The sequence below is a fragment of the Squalius cephalus genome (assembly GCF_949319135.1).
Source record: "Squalius cephalus genome assembly, chromosome: 15".
Taxonomy (NCBI): Eukaryota; Metazoa; Chordata; class Actinopteri; order Cypriniformes; family Leuciscidae; genus Squalius; species Squalius cephalus.
In genome coordinates this window covers 13,342,118-13,357,173 of record NC_137136.1, presented here as the reverse complement: position 1 = coordinate 13,357,173, position 15,056 = coordinate 13,342,118, and the positions used below count along the sequence as shown (strand labels likewise).

Genomic DNA, 15,056 nt, shown 5'->3' with positions numbered 1-15,056 from the left:
TTTTAAAATTCATAGTCTTTTTGGTATGCATTAAATATATTGGAATAAATAAACTTGTAAAAGTTTGTATTTTTGAATTAACTTGTAAAAGTTTTTTTTTAAATATATATACTTTAATTTGGTGTTGTTGCAACATAAATAATCCCTTCTGAAGAAGTAAACTGTATTTTGCCTTTTTCTAATGAAACTGTGTCATATTGCATCTTTTACATTTAGCTGCCATGTAGAGTAACAAACCACTTCCTGTCATTTACAGCAAGGACATGTTTACTTTGTTTTTGAATTACATTCACTTTGGGTGACATACTCAGATATTAAATCATTAGATCTGAGAAACAATCTCTAGTCTGAGAATGTTTTTCCATTTCAAAGAAAGGGCAAAAAATAAAAATAAAAAACATGTTTCTAAATTATATCAACTGAGAGACAGGGCAAAATTAGGGCAATACTTGAACACGTGACTTCTCGAACTTAAAGCAAAACACATCCAACACTATATTACAGTTTATTAATGAATAAATAACTGTTTTAAATATGTGACGTGAAGTAGTAAAGCTCACAATGACAAAGGAGATAACACGAAAACTCTTTATTAACGATGCAAAATACTCAACAACATTTGAGAATCGCATAAATCATAAACAAGAACGGACAAGGGGCAGAACATAACGGAGTATAAATACAAGGCAAACATAATGAAAGAGAGGTGCAAATCATAAGTAACCAATATAACTATTTTTGTGCTATGTTTATTTTATATTTTTAACAAGGCCTTTTATATGTAAGATCATATTACATATAATGTGCCATGTCACAGTAATCATTCAAATTGTAGTATTATGGCACTAATTTATATTAAGTGCTTTTATTTATATTCATATTTTATAAGTGCCATCAAAGTGACTAGTGCAGTCTCTTACAGAGGTTCAACCCTCTCAATCGCAACCACATTCTTACTCCGAGACACATGAAGATGTGAAAGATGTGAATTTCAAAAGTCAGCCAGCAATCACTTTCAGTTTAAGTCTGTACACCTCCCGACTAACAACACAGATAATGACCAAGCAATGGGTAGCAACCCTGAAAAAACAGCTGAAGAAGAGTCCTTTTTATTCAAATGCAATTATTGGCTTTTTAATGGTGGGACTTGAGAAACTCATGGAGATGGATTTTGCATGTCCTTGTGATCCAAAGATGAACTTGTTGTTTTCTGCTGCGTATTTTGTGATTCCTGCTCTGTTTTCGAGCGCACTCATGTTTTATATTCAAAGCTCACAATGCAACACAAAGTGTCTGCTCTCTATCGCAACCTGCATCATTCCAGCTGCTGTTTGGATCATGCTGCTGTTCTTTGATGGACAATACTTTGCCTGTGCAAAAACCTCATGGGAAGGACTTACGGTTCACACCGATATATCCGCTTCAACAACGTGGTGTCAGCCTTTCATCGATCGTGACAACATCACTGAAAAGCAAATTACATTTTTTCGCTTTCGAAATACTTCTCAGGTGAGGGAATCATTGGGTGATTCAATTCTGTATGATGTGGATGAAGATGAATTTTGCATATTATTTGTATATATTTTACAAATATTTTGTCATATGCTTCAAATGGTATACACAAATTTTCACTTCAGATAGTGGCACTGGTCATGCTGGGTCTGAGCTCTTTGCCTTTGTTTATACTTGGATGTAAGAGGTGCCGCCAACAAGCAGGAACCGAAGAACCTGAAGCTGAACAAGTGGAAATGGTGGATCCTCAACGTTCAATCCCCCCTCCTGAACTATCATCATTAATAGAGGATGAAATCAGAGTTGCATCAGAACAGCAATAAATAAAAACAAAAACAAAATTTTCAGATCTTGCAAAAAAAATTAATGTAATGTTTAATGTTCGCATTTAATGTTCACAAACCTCACATTTAAAATGCAACAAAGACAATGTAAAAAACTGTTTGCAGCACATCCAACCGCACCACAAATTACATTTGTTTTTCAGAAGTCTTAACGTGATGAGAAACCACATCCTGGCATTCAGTCATGTCATTCACATCCTGTCATGCCCTGTCTTATGTAACATGGTACAATATGCTGCTCACATCCACTGATTGTTATTTTTCATGCTTTTGGCTTGTGTACTGTCTTGTAAGTTTGGTAAATAAAAAAATACACATTTTGACTGATTTCTGTCACTTATTGCAAAATTTTAAGGTATGTGAGGTTATACGGTGAAACACAATCATTAAGTGCACATTGACCAACTGGTTTTGGTTGGAGTCGACCTTAAAGCGATAGTTCACCCAAAAATGGAAATTAGCCCATGATTTACTCACCCTGAAGCCATCCTAGGTGTATATGACATTATTCTTTCAGCCGAATACAATCAGAGTTATATTAAAATAACTCTTCCAAGCTTTATAATGGAAGTCAATGGGTATATTTTTTTGGAAGTCCATCAAATCCTGTCTATCCCTAATAAAAGTGCTCGAAACGGTTCCGGGGGGTTAATAAAGGCCTTCTGAAGTGAAGCGATGCGTTCGTGTAAGAAAAATATCCATATTTAAAACTTTATCAACTAAACTAACTATTACAAACACTCACTGTGCTTAAAGTGAGTTTTGAGGTAAAGCATTAATCTCCTAAAATGGTGTTTTATTTACAAAGTTTAGGAGGAACATGTTTAAATTATCTACCCAGTCAGCACTTGAGGAGGTCTATACTTTCAGCTGGTACCTATCCAAGTCAGGTATAAGGGAGGAGTACTCCAGGTTTGGGCCAAATTCCGAGCTCAGAACCCTCCCTCGGACACCACGCCAAGAACGCATACTCTTTACAATTCAAATTAGCTTTATTGGCATGACTTGTACAGTATTGCCAAAGCATTGGCCATTACATAGGCAATGAACAAATAATCAAAATTAATCAGTAAACAAATGCATGAATACATTTATACAAAAATAAAAAAATAAAAAGAAGAAAAGAAATCAGTATCAAATGTAAAAAAAAAAAAAAAAAAATTACTAAAATATCAAACAATCAAAATATACAATTATTTATCCATCTGAGGTTCCACTGGTTGTCCTCATTTCATGGCATGAAGAGACATATTTTGCAGCAATGATCTCACATTTGGGCATTTCTCCCAGTACATATTAGAGTTTCTGTGTGTCTGATATGGATTCAATTCAGGGTATATTTGGGAAATGTTTGCAAAGTGTTTTTGTCTTAGTGTATTATATTTGGGGCATGAGGTTAGAAAGTGCAGCTCTGTCTCGACCTGTCCCCTGTCACACTGGGAGCAGAGTCTCTCCTCTTGTGGGAGCCAGCTCTGTCTGTGGCGACCCTTCTCTATGGCCAGGCTGTGTTCACTCAGTCTGTATGTTGTCAACATTTTTCTTAGTTCTACCAGAAAGACTCGGGAGATAAAATGATATAACAAGTGTACATTTATTAATAGCTCAGCAAGCATAAATCTTATAAAGTCTTTGGCGTAGGCCCCGTCCTTAGCAAGCAATGCGAGGGTAACGGAATCTGCAAATCCCGTCTGAAGATGAAGGCAGGGGCGCAGCCGACCCCCTGGAGGTAAAGGAAGGGACCATCCTGGTGGTGGTGGGGAGGATGGAGGGAAAGGACCATCTTGGAGGAGGTTGGGGAGGATGGAGGTAATTGGCGCCGTCAGTATCTGCGAACTCAGACGGATGTAAGTACCCTTCTTTTATACTGAGAGTGTTAACACATGATTGGTTAGAAGTGAGTTACCAAGGCGTCACTTTCAACCATGCTTCAATATCTGACGCTCAAAGCACCCTTTAGCGTCCATATGAGACGCATAACCCTACCACAGACCTAAACCTACCCAACCGAAGCGTCACATATTGACGCTAAAGGGTGCTTTGAGCGTCAGATATTGACGCTTCCGAAAGCGTCAGTTACATGACGCCTAAACCTACCCATAACCGAAGCGTCACATATGGACGCTAAAGGGTGCTTTGAGCGTCAGATATTGAAGCATGGTTGAAAGTGACAAAAAGTGACGCCTTAGGTATGAGAATGTGTTGCAATACATAACGCGCTGATTGAGTCTTCCTGGCAGAACTTAACGCTAAGCTTACATTTTAGGACATTTTATTGTACTCAGGTAATTTGCCAGTGTGAATTCTCTTTTTAGGGTCAGATAACATTGTACTTTACTTTGTGTTTTGCTCATTTCTTTCCAGTATTCAATATATTTTTCTTTCTGCTTGTTGATAATTTGGTTTGGTCTGCTTGAGCTGGCGTTGCTGTCCCGAGGCTGTTGAGTACTTGTTACTGCAGAGAGCCTCAGGACCAGCTGGCTGAGAGGACTCTTTTCTGGTTTCAGCTCCTGGTATGTTAGGGCTTTGTGATGATATGTCTGGGGGTTAACTGATTTTAACTGATTGTAAAATTTAATTGATCGATTTTGTATTTTTAGTAAGAGGGGGTATTGGCCGAGCCTTTACTCAATCTGATTATTTGTAGTTTGAACTTGTGAACTGTCATATTTGTTGGCAATTGTAGCTATAATGCACCTGTCAATAACTCACCAGGCTCCACCTTTACACCAACATCACTATCGTCACGTTCCCAGGGCAACATTCACAGTCACTCATCTTGGATCTCCCCTACCAGTAGCAACTAAGGTGTGTGTACTTCCATCATCCTGGATCCAGCCATCACGATCTCCAAATCCACTTGCAAAGATAAGAGACTGATAAATCCATTTGATATAACCATTCAACCAGACCCATTTCAGGAGATCATTCATGCACTAAGAAGAGCACTCACAAAGCACCCCCACACCACGTTGCTGCTTCCACCTCCGCTTCTTCACCGATGGATGTCGTCGTCCCATGGTCAGTCCTGCTTTCTGGACCTACCTCTTAACATGTCTCCACCTGTCAAGTCCATTCCTTTGAATTCCACTTCCATTGAAAGCCTGGTTAAACAGCAGTCTGTAAACATTCCTGAGTGTTACACCCCAGTTACCACCACAGAGACCTGGCATGGGACTGCGCCATTGACATCATACTGGGTGAGCCAGTGAACAGAAGGCCATGGAGGAGTACATTCAGGAGGCCCTCGATCAAGGATACATCTGACCATCTACTTCTCCTGCTGCCTCAAGTTTCTTTTTTTTGTGGCTAAGAAGGACAGAGGCTTGCATCAAATACCAGGCCCTTAACAAAATCACAGCAAAATTCTGTTATCCACTTCCCCTCGTCCCAGCAGATCTGGAACAACTCTGTGGTGCCTCTATTTTCACTAATATGGACCTCCGGAGTGCTTATAACCTGATCCGGATACGTGAGGGGGACGAGTGGAAGACTGGTTTTGTGACCCCTACTGGCCACTATGAGTACTGCGTGATGCTGTATGGCCTGGTCATCGCCCCCTCCTTATTTCAGGATTTCTTGCACTAGGTGCTCCAGGAGTACCTCCACGAGTTTGTACTAGTCTACATCGATGACATCATGGTGTACTTTCGGACAATAGCCGAACATCGCTCCTCCAACGCTTACATGAATTTCACCTGTTTCTGAAGGCAGAAAAGTGTCTCTTCCATCAATCTTCTGTCAAGCTATTTGGTTATGAGATTAGCAAGAACGGCAACAAGATGGACGATGGGAAGGTATCTGCTATCTGTGACTGGCAGAGGTTGGCCGATAGTGGATGCCATCGTCTTGGCATACCATGTTATATTTAAGCTATGTGAGGTTACAGTGTGATATTTAATCTTTGTACATATGTTTTGTTTGCAGAAATACACACACAAGAAGAGCTAAGGTTTCATATATTTATTCAAAACATTGGTTTGTTGATTTTTAGTGGAACATTTTTTAAACTTTAGTTGTAGAAACAATGGCTACTCCCTAAACAGCAATCAAATGGAACAACATTTCCTGCAGTTGCTAATTGTGATCATTATGTTTTCTTTTAAATAGCCTGTATCATCATATCTTCTCTGAACCAATTACTGCATGCCTATTATGTTCTTAAAATAGAATAGTCATTTAGTTGAAGCTTTATTTGTAAACTTAAAAATAATCCACGTTTTAAAATATTTAACATTTAAATTTGAGTTACGTCACAGGTAGATGTACTACATATATACAATATATTTAAGTAATTTTGAAATATGCTTACATTATCAATGCATGCATTTTTGTCTCCATGTCTGTGTACAAAATATGAACCTACTGTTCATGCAAGTGTATGTGGGGAAATCACAGTCCTGTCACCAACACTCCATATGTCCTCGGCATCAATGAATGCTGAGGGTTGTCAGAAGGGCTATTTAGAGGACTGGTGTCCACTCCTCCAATTGAGGGCAGGTAGGCAAGGTGCAGAATGGGTAACTGCAGAGAGAGCCTGCGCTGAATGCTGTGGAAGCAACACATCCATTAAATGAAGTGATCTGGAATTTTCCGGACATTTTTTTTTTCTTAAAAAAAAACAGCTTAAGGATATTGCAGAACATTGCATTCAAATTCCAGTTTACTTTTAAAGGATTGATAGAGACATGAAACCCACTGTTCAGGGGAGTTGATGTCTTCCAGCAGATTCCTGTTGCATTTGGAGCTTTCGGGGAGAGTCAGACATTTCTCCTTGACTAAAAAGACATAATAACATTGAGATATTTTCATAAAAGGCAAACTTTTATATCAACTATCAGCTGGAGTTCAAAGCAATGCGCTGAATGATGCTAAATCCCTAAGAATTCACAAAATGGGAACAAAAATACAAAAATCTTTAAATAATATCTTAAGTTTGATGATACAGTGAACACAGATAGTAGAAGATATTTTATGCGATTAAAATCAACTTCTTTTCATGCAGGTTCATTTTTTGTTAGATAATAGTTAATAACTTCTTAATACTTTTTAAAAATCATGGGACACCAACGTGTTCTGCATTTGAGTGCCTTAAAGTGGTAATTCACCCCAAAATTTTAATTCTGTCAAAAGTTGCTGTATGAATTTCTTTCTTCTGCTGAACACAAAAGAAGATATTTTGAAGAATGCAAACAATTATTGGGCCCCACTGACTTCCATAGCATTTTTTTTTTTTCATACTATGAAAGTAAATGGGGTTATTTTGCATTCAGCAGAATGAAGAAATTCAAACAGGTTTGAACAACTTGAGGGTGAGTAAATGATAAGAAAATCAGAATTTTCCTTTTGGGTTGAACTATCCCTTTAAACCATCAGTCCATAAAGACTGTGTTTGCTGCATCTGTACACAGGTGCGCTCGCTCAATACATTCTTCTATACCTGCTTTGTGCACAAAACTTCTGATGACGACATTCTCCATAACGCAAGGACTCGGTTCATTTAGATGCCTGGTCAAATCCTCCAGCTCAGCATCCAGCTGTAGGAAATCACAATAAATTAAAACAACAACAACATACAAATGATTCTAAAGGCACTTCATCCATCCCAAAACTTCTGACTGAACATGTCCTAACACGTCCTCTAAGTTGTACTTGTGAACCTCCTGGGTTTGTCATCCCTTCTTGATGGTGTTATTGCTTTCTGGAGAAAAACTGTAACAATGCACTATATGCGAGTTCTTGTAAGTCACTGTGACCACCAGAGGTAAAACTGTGCGTAATTATTTTGCTTATTATTATTAGATGTTTGCCTGGTTTGTCTAATTTGACCTCTTTTGGATAATTATTCAAGTATGTTTGGTTGGATTGACATTTAATACTCACTGACTTTGCCTTCTTTTCATGGTTATAAAGCAATCTGCAAAGTAAATAAATGTAAATGCTGAAAGCTTCTCACTTCATTAATGTGCCGACTGAGGTTTAGGTTTTCCGACAGTAGAATGTCCAGGCTTAGCGAGATGTTCTGCGTCACGTCAGTCACAAAGTCAGATGCTCCTGTGTCGTCCTGCTCCATAATGTTCCTAACATCACTGTCTTGTTCACTCTCCTTTTGTAATTCGCTATGCCACTGCGTGAGGTGGAACCTCCTTGACAAGAATGCAGGATCAGGACCCATCCTTATGATGATAATCTGTAAAATATATATGGGTATCAGCTATCGGCTGGAGTTCAAAACAATGTCACAAATGACAATTGCTAAAATAAAAATCATAAATGATTAAAAATGAGAATTGCAGCTAATATGCATCTCATACCTTTGGAAGAAACACCATACACAGAGTGCTGCAGCAGCATGTGATGATCACAAGGGTCACAATGCAGAACTGCACATTTGGGTGATCCTGCCACAGCATGGATGCACATGTACCAATCAGAATCACTGGGACTGACACAAAGACACTGAATCGGATAACCCTGCTGTCATTTATGGCAGGGATGTTCACGTGTCGTGTGGTCCAAGCCAGGAAACAGGTACTCAGCTGGATAGGAAACAGAGACATGTTCTTTTGTCACCGGTTTCATTATTGCTATCTAAGGAATCACTGTACGACATGTTTTTAATCTAATCTCATACCAGGAGTATCCCCTTATAAACATAGAATGCAGCCATCCAAAAAACCATGTTTGTGTTTTCACATCGCTCTGAAAAGGGCTGAATGAAAAAATCTTGCCCATGAGGGTCAGCCTAAAACAAAAAGAGAAAAAGACTGATAAGCATGAAAATTTAAAGGTCAAAAAAAGAAAATGATAACAGATGCAGTCTCTTCCCATTTTGTGTTCCAAAAAAAGAAAGACGTCATATGGATTTGGATTAAATGATGATAGATTTTCATTTTTGGGTGAACTATTTCTTTGAGAAAGCTTGCTTTAAAGTGACAATGAAATATAATTTTACGGAATATTGCAATATTTATTATAAATGATTTATCCGTGCACATCATTATTTTTTATAACTTTAATCAAAACAACTTCTCCACCTTTTGGCAGGACAAACAGTCACTCAAATGAGATCACAGCAATAGCAAACCACAACATCCAATAAAAATTTCCGATGGATGAAATCAAGTCCCGCCCTACACTCCCGTCGTTTCACTCAGATATAGGTCACAATAGGGAAGAAAAGACTATCGCAACTTCCATTTCATGCCGGCTTTTAGTATGTCCAAATGTTTTTGGCAGGTTTGGAAAATTAGGTTCTGCTTAGTGCTCACCTCTGTACGATACTCCTTCACTGTTCTCCTCAAAGGATCCAAAATGTGCAGACAAATTAATAAACTCAGGTCAATCAACAAAAGCAACATAACCAGGAGAACTAGCCCATAGTCCTTTGTGGGCTGGGGTAGCTAATAAAAAAAATTTAATTAAAGACTGACAGGAAGAACACACTGTAACCCTTAATAATTGAAATAAATTATTTTCAAACAATATATAGCCATTCTTTTTATATAGTAAGCACAAACTGTAAATCTTTCTTACCTTTTTTTCCATGCTGTGGTTTTTGAATAATGAATGAATTTTCCAAGTTTTCACAAACATGGCCGCAAACGATGCTGTACATCCAATAGATAGACATGATATTTGTACCTGTGAATAATGCCACAGATCATTATTATGTAGAATATTTTGTATTTAGACACATATAAACCCACAGCAGATCTCATTATTATGTCTTTTAATTATGTCTTCATAAAAAGTGCTAACCAAAAAACAACTGTAACAATATTCTGATGGCATGAGGACTTACAGTGCAAGAAACTTCAAATAATCTATCAGAAACATAAGACCCATCCAATCCTATGAAGAAGATGGAGGAATAAGACAACACAGCGCCAAGAATGATTAAAGTGTTCATAAAAGGTGTTGACATGCTAATGGCCCTGTGAAAGACAAAAGAAGAGAAAACAGACGTATAACCATGGTTTCAAAGAAATGCTTTTAGTGCTGTTGAATGAATGGATAAATACACATTCATGATCATTAACCTAACACATGTCTTACCAATGATTGTAGTATTTCACACTGAAGACTAGGAGACTGCAAGCTGTAAAAATTCCTAAGAAAGTTAGAAATGCCACAACACTGTAAAGTAATATACTGATGCGTTTCCTCTGAGGGTATACATGGGTTCGGTCCTTTGTGGGTTTATCCCCTGTAGAAGACAAATGCATGTGCTTTATTTCAGGACAGATATTTATGATATCACCGAAATTCCATCAACAAACTTTTTAGCATGTAAGTGAGATATATAAAAATATCTGTATGCACAACATCAAACTCCATATTTTCTTTTTCATAGTCTTACTTTGAAATCGGATTGGACTGATGAACTCTAGTTCGTCTGTAATGGCACTATATTTTTCAATATCGACAGCTTTTCCATCTATGGAGTAAGAAAAATGTGCTGTCAAGAATAATAAAAAGACAATGTGAAGAAAGCTTTGAAGACTCAAATAAATTGATCTGTACCTTGATACTGTGCAAACTTCACACTGGCCATTCTTTCACCTTTTTGGAACATAATGTGACCCTGAATAACAATAACATAAAAAGTCAACTTTTTTTTAGATAGATAGATAGATAGATAGATAGATAGATAGATAGATAGATAGATAGATAGATAGATAGATAGATAGATAGATAGATAGATAGATAGATAGATAGATAGATAGATAGATAGATAGATAGATAGATAGATAGATAGAATTTTGAAACGTTGTACACACTGTCACACCAAAGAAGTTGATCTTGTCCATGGCCTCCAGAATCATTTGTCCCACTTCTTGGTCAGTGACAGTAAAGTTGCGATGGATGCTGTATTTCTCTCTGTACCTCACAGTCTCCATGACTCTCGTTAAAACTTTGGCAATTACCCATGTACCATCATAAGCAAAGCCATGAAACTTGCTTGCACCCAGACCCTTCAGCCATCGCCTTTCATCATACTCCTTCTCGTACTCCTGAGGTGTCTGAGTAGAATCAGTATAGATATGGAAAACAAACAAAACAATCCCTATAAAACAATGTCATAATGTTTACAACAACTGTTCATTACCTCAAACAAAGATGATGATAGCAGTTAAATGCAAACATACCCTACCAGAGATCCCTCTGATGTGTCTGGAGCTAAGAGTCTCGATATCTGCACTGATGGATCCCTCTATGGCAGTCAGTATGTTTTTAGCTGTGCAGTTGGTGGAGTCAGTGTTAGTCCACCAGCTGCCTTGGGTCCAGTCTGGCAGAATCCACTGGTACTTTTGGCCATACATGCTGAGATTATAAACCTGTGACACAATTTATTATGTCTAATAAATCTAATTCTGACTGGTCAATCGTGGAATTCAGCAGTCAGAGATTTCCTATAATATGTGGCATCATTCAACACTGCATCTGCTCATACGGGTTACCAACTGCTACTGTTACTTTCACTTCACATGGTGATAGAGAAGATAAAAAAGACAGGAAAGTGAAGAAACTACAAGAAAAGAGAGGTAATATTGATGACATTAGTGAATCCAGGTGATGGGTCATTTGCAAATGGGCTGTTGAGTTGTAGGGAGCATAACTTGTAGTAGTACGCGTAATGAGTAAAGCGTGGTTTGTATTACTGCAGGACACAGTCGGATACATTGCTTGTGTTGGTATCTTGCTCTCGCTTCATACAAGTGCAACTTTCCATCTTGCTTCTCACTTACATCAATTGTAATGAAAATTACCTCAGAGGACTGCAGTATTACTTTTACAGTTACAGTGTTTGTCTTGTTTCTATAGGCTGATTCATTGGAAATTATAATGGACTATTTTTTCTTAACAGAAGCTTTCTTTTCTTTGGCAGTTAATTACTTGCTTTAAATTTTGACGGACTAATGTGTAGATGAGTTTCCCTTTTCGGCATGATTTCGGCGTGTTTAATGTCCCCAACAACCTCTGTAGTCTCATTTAGCCACTTGTTAGCAATCGACTTTTTATATTTTAAAATGTGAATGTGAAAAATCCTAAATTAACTTGTCAGATCTTAATTTAAGACTTAAGATAGAAAGTTTCTGTAATACGCCCCCTGAACTATAAAGAAGCGTTTGTGTGATTGAAACATTCCATGGATGTTAAAGGTTCTTCATGGAACCATCAATGTCAATAAAGAATCCTTTTTTCAAGAATGTATGGCTGGGATATACTTACACAGCAGAAGACTTTGGCAGCTAAGCTCACATCAAAATGAGCAATCACTATTCTCACATCATTGTCCTGTAAAGAAAAAGCTTTCTAAATGTCTACAGATAAATATACATTATGGAATGTGATTTGTGGATGTGTATTATAAAAAATAACCTCTTTTTAGCTTTTGTGCAACTAGTGATGCACCCAATACAGATAAGTATTGAGACAAGTTCATAGTTGATAGAATGTGTGTGAGGAAACCAGACCCGCAAATACACACCTTTAGTTTTTTCACACAATCGCAGGGGACTTCAGAGAAGCTCTCCGCCTCTGCTAGTTGGATGTTAGCCACCTCCAGATGCCTGCTTAAGTCTCTCTGTACCTTTTCGAGAGAATACGAGTTTTCAGTTCACCTTCTATCAAGCCCCATATGTTTCATATTTTCCCAGATTAGTAAGTATATTACCTCTGTGAACTTCTGCTCACGCTGGGTCAATGTACCAACTCTACTCCATCCATACTGCCTGAGAAACCTCACCAGCGCCACATTAACTGCGCTGTCTGATGGCACAGTACGGAAGAAGTTTGGAAATCTTCTTTTGTTGGCCAGTGAAGGTGCCGTTACCTCAAATGACAGCTGGGAAACAAAGAAGTAATTGGACAAATTTAAATAAAACACCAACGTCTCTCAAGTATTTGAGTTTATCATTACAAATTCCATGGAAGTGGGGATAATCAGATTGATTGATTGATTGAGTACCTGCACAAGGTTGAAACCCTCCAGTGATTGGGCTAGGATGGACGTCACTGAAGAACACACCCCTCCAAAGATCATGATAGGTTTGGGGCCATTGAATATGGTGTCAAAAAATGCTTTGAGTGCTTTGCCGTTATCACACTAAAAGCAGAAAGAGTGCAAGTGTAATACAGACACAGTCAAGATGATCAGCAAAATGTAGTGTAGGTTTATTTTTTGTATACATTTGAACCAGGCTTATTTGAGCGGTCAGAGGAAAGGCTAGTGGTATCATGTGATTACCATGTACAATGGGTTTTAACAACACTACAAATTTGGATGTCTTTTACCTTGCTTATCCAATTATTAAAGCAACAATTTTATCAGTATATACATGCCATTAGATAACAAGAAAGGTTTATTTATTTTTTTGCTGGGAATGCAGCAGAAAATGCACTGATAATCATATTTGGTTTGGTTTCTACGATTTAACCAGCTAACACAATTGTACAACATGCAATGGCAGTCATCTGGTCATCTATGGTAAGGATCATGGCAGATTAGTAGTGTGTGTGATTTTCACTGTACATTATCTTTAGAAGCAAAGATAATTAACAAAAATAAAAATAAAAATACGGAGAGACTTTTAATTTAAGTCAAGTAATTTCTTACATTTTTAAAGTTCATCCTTATGAACAGTGGCATTAGCTTCAGCAACACAGGCTGTTTGCAGGACAATAACAATTATTTATAGACAGACTCCCAACTCTAACTGTAGCAGAAATGAATCATTTCTATATTTATTTTTAAATGAACTGATACAGTAAAAATGCTATCAGAGAGAATTTAAAGAGTTTGCCCAAGCATGAAAATTATGTCCTAATTTACCCACCCTCATGTAGCCTAATTCCAAATCTATAAGACTTCCTTTCTTCTGTGAAACACAAAAGAAGATATTGTTCCAAAGACATTTTCCAAAATATATCTGTTAGGTATTTATAAATTTAAAAGATAAAGACTTTATAGATAGAAAGTCAGTTTTGGTTTGGAACGACAATAGGCCTAGCTAATGATGTCAGAATTGTAATTTTTAAATCAACTATCCCTTTAACATTTGAGAGTTCATTAGTAGTTTCTGAGCTTCTTTTGGCTCCACCATCAAAATCAATTGAGAAATAGAAGAGGGTATGTTGTATTACCTCCGAGTCTGTGAGGTGAAACTGAAGCTCGTAGTTGCCTAGAGGAGACGGCTGCTCTCTCAAATGACTCAATGCTAGTTCAACAGCAGGAAGAACCTCTGCCGTAATGTTGCCCCTCGCTGGATCTCCGCTGACTGGCAGAATCCATAAAACTGGTAGCTTGTGTCGCACCAGGCAATAGCACAATGGCACCTGAGCCAGTTCCCAGAAAGTGAGAACATTCAACAAGTTCCACCAGTATTCCATCCTCTCAGTAAACATGAACTCACACAGCTTCTTAGCATTTTCTAAAGCCTCGTCTGTTGTCTCTCTCAAGCTCTCAACCATCCACAGGGATAAAGGGATAAGGACTGACTTTGGACATCTGCTGCTACACTAAATCCTCAGAAAGAGGAGGAAACGCCACCACACAAGTCTCAGGACACACAGGTTTCTCCTAATGCCCACTACACAGGCTGTTTGAACCTTTTAATATGAACAATAAGGTAAAAACCAATTGCACTAAAGTGGTGTCTTTGAGTCTTTAGGTGGGCTGATATAAAACTCTTAAAACTTGGCAAATATAGATCAGGCAAATTTGAATAAGGATATCAAATATATTGATATCCTTATAAATAAAATAAAATTATAAAGACAAACAAATTAATCAAGCAAATATTAAAACTGTAATAGTAAATAAGTTTCACGATAAGTACTTGCAACCATTTAATGAATTCAAGACCGGGTCTGATTAGGTCACCATAGTGCTTAAGGCACACTGAATAACTTAATAAGCAATTGTGGTTTTAAGACCTTTAAGAGAATATCACAGATCTTATATCTCATGTTTGCAGAGATGGAAACAGACATATTTTGATGCCAAGGTACATCACATAATCAATTCTGATAGAAAATACACCAGGTCAATGAGCCCCTCAATGTTATACAGCACAGAAGAGACACACAAGATCTTACATTTGAGAATAATCAAACATATCAGTAAGTATAGCTATCAATAACTAGAATTCATAAAGAAAATATTAATAAGATTCATAAAAAGAAATAATGAATAAA

General features: G+C 37.5%; 1 protein-coding gene across 5 annotated transcripts; it reads right to left on the bottom strand.

The window, feature by feature from the left end:
* Nucleotides 1-5,802: 5,802 nt before the first annotated feature.
* Nucleotides 5,803-14,308, bottom strand: LOC307172854 (gamma-aminobutyric acid type B receptor subunit 2). Of its 5 annotated transcripts, none has more exons than XM_079895531.1 (19): nucleotides 14,004-14,308; nucleotides 12,829-12,966; nucleotides 12,535-12,705; nucleotides 12,349-12,450; nucleotides 12,090-12,155; nucleotides 11,006-11,194; nucleotides 10,637-10,879; nucleotides 10,380-10,440; nucleotides 10,216-10,293; nucleotides 9,912-10,062; nucleotides 9,658-9,790; nucleotides 9,390-9,497; nucleotides 9,125-9,256; nucleotides 8,488-8,598; nucleotides 8,168-8,392; nucleotides 7,810-8,043; nucleotides 7,294-7,390; nucleotides 6,553-6,631; nucleotides 5,803-6,402 (listed from the first exon to the last, which is right to left on the bottom strand). In XM_079895531.1, the coding sequence occupies exons 1-19, from the start codon at nucleotides 14,262-14,264 to the stop codon at nucleotides 6,246-6,248; spliced, it is 2,736 nt and encodes a 911-aa protein (XP_079751657.1). In that variant the 5' UTR covers nucleotides 14,265-14,308; the 3' UTR covers nucleotides 5,803-6,245. The 5 variants fall into 5 exon arrangements, with proteins under 5 accessions (XP_079751657.1, XP_079751658.1, XP_079751660.1 ...); XM_079895532.1 differs by having other exon boundaries at nucleotides 6,521-6,631; nucleotides 14,004-14,298; XM_079895534.1 differs by lacking the exon at nucleotides 9,125-9,256 and having other exon boundaries at nucleotides 6,521-6,631; nucleotides 14,004-14,298.
* Nucleotides 14,309-15,056: the final 748 nt, after the last annotated feature.

Coding starts and splice junctions, on each gene's coding strand:
- LOC307172854 (XM_079895531.1), bottom strand. CDS start 14,264: ATGTTTACTGAGAGGATGGAATACTGGTGGAACTTGTTGAATGTTCTC. Junction 12,967..14,003: donor TTCACCTCACAGACTCGGAG/GTAATACAACAT, acceptor TTCTGCTTTTAG/TGTGATAACGGCAAAGCACT. Junction 10,063..10,215: donor CAGTCCAATCCGATTTCAAA/GTAAGACTATGA, acceptor TGTCTTCTACAG/GGGATAAACCCACAAAGGAC.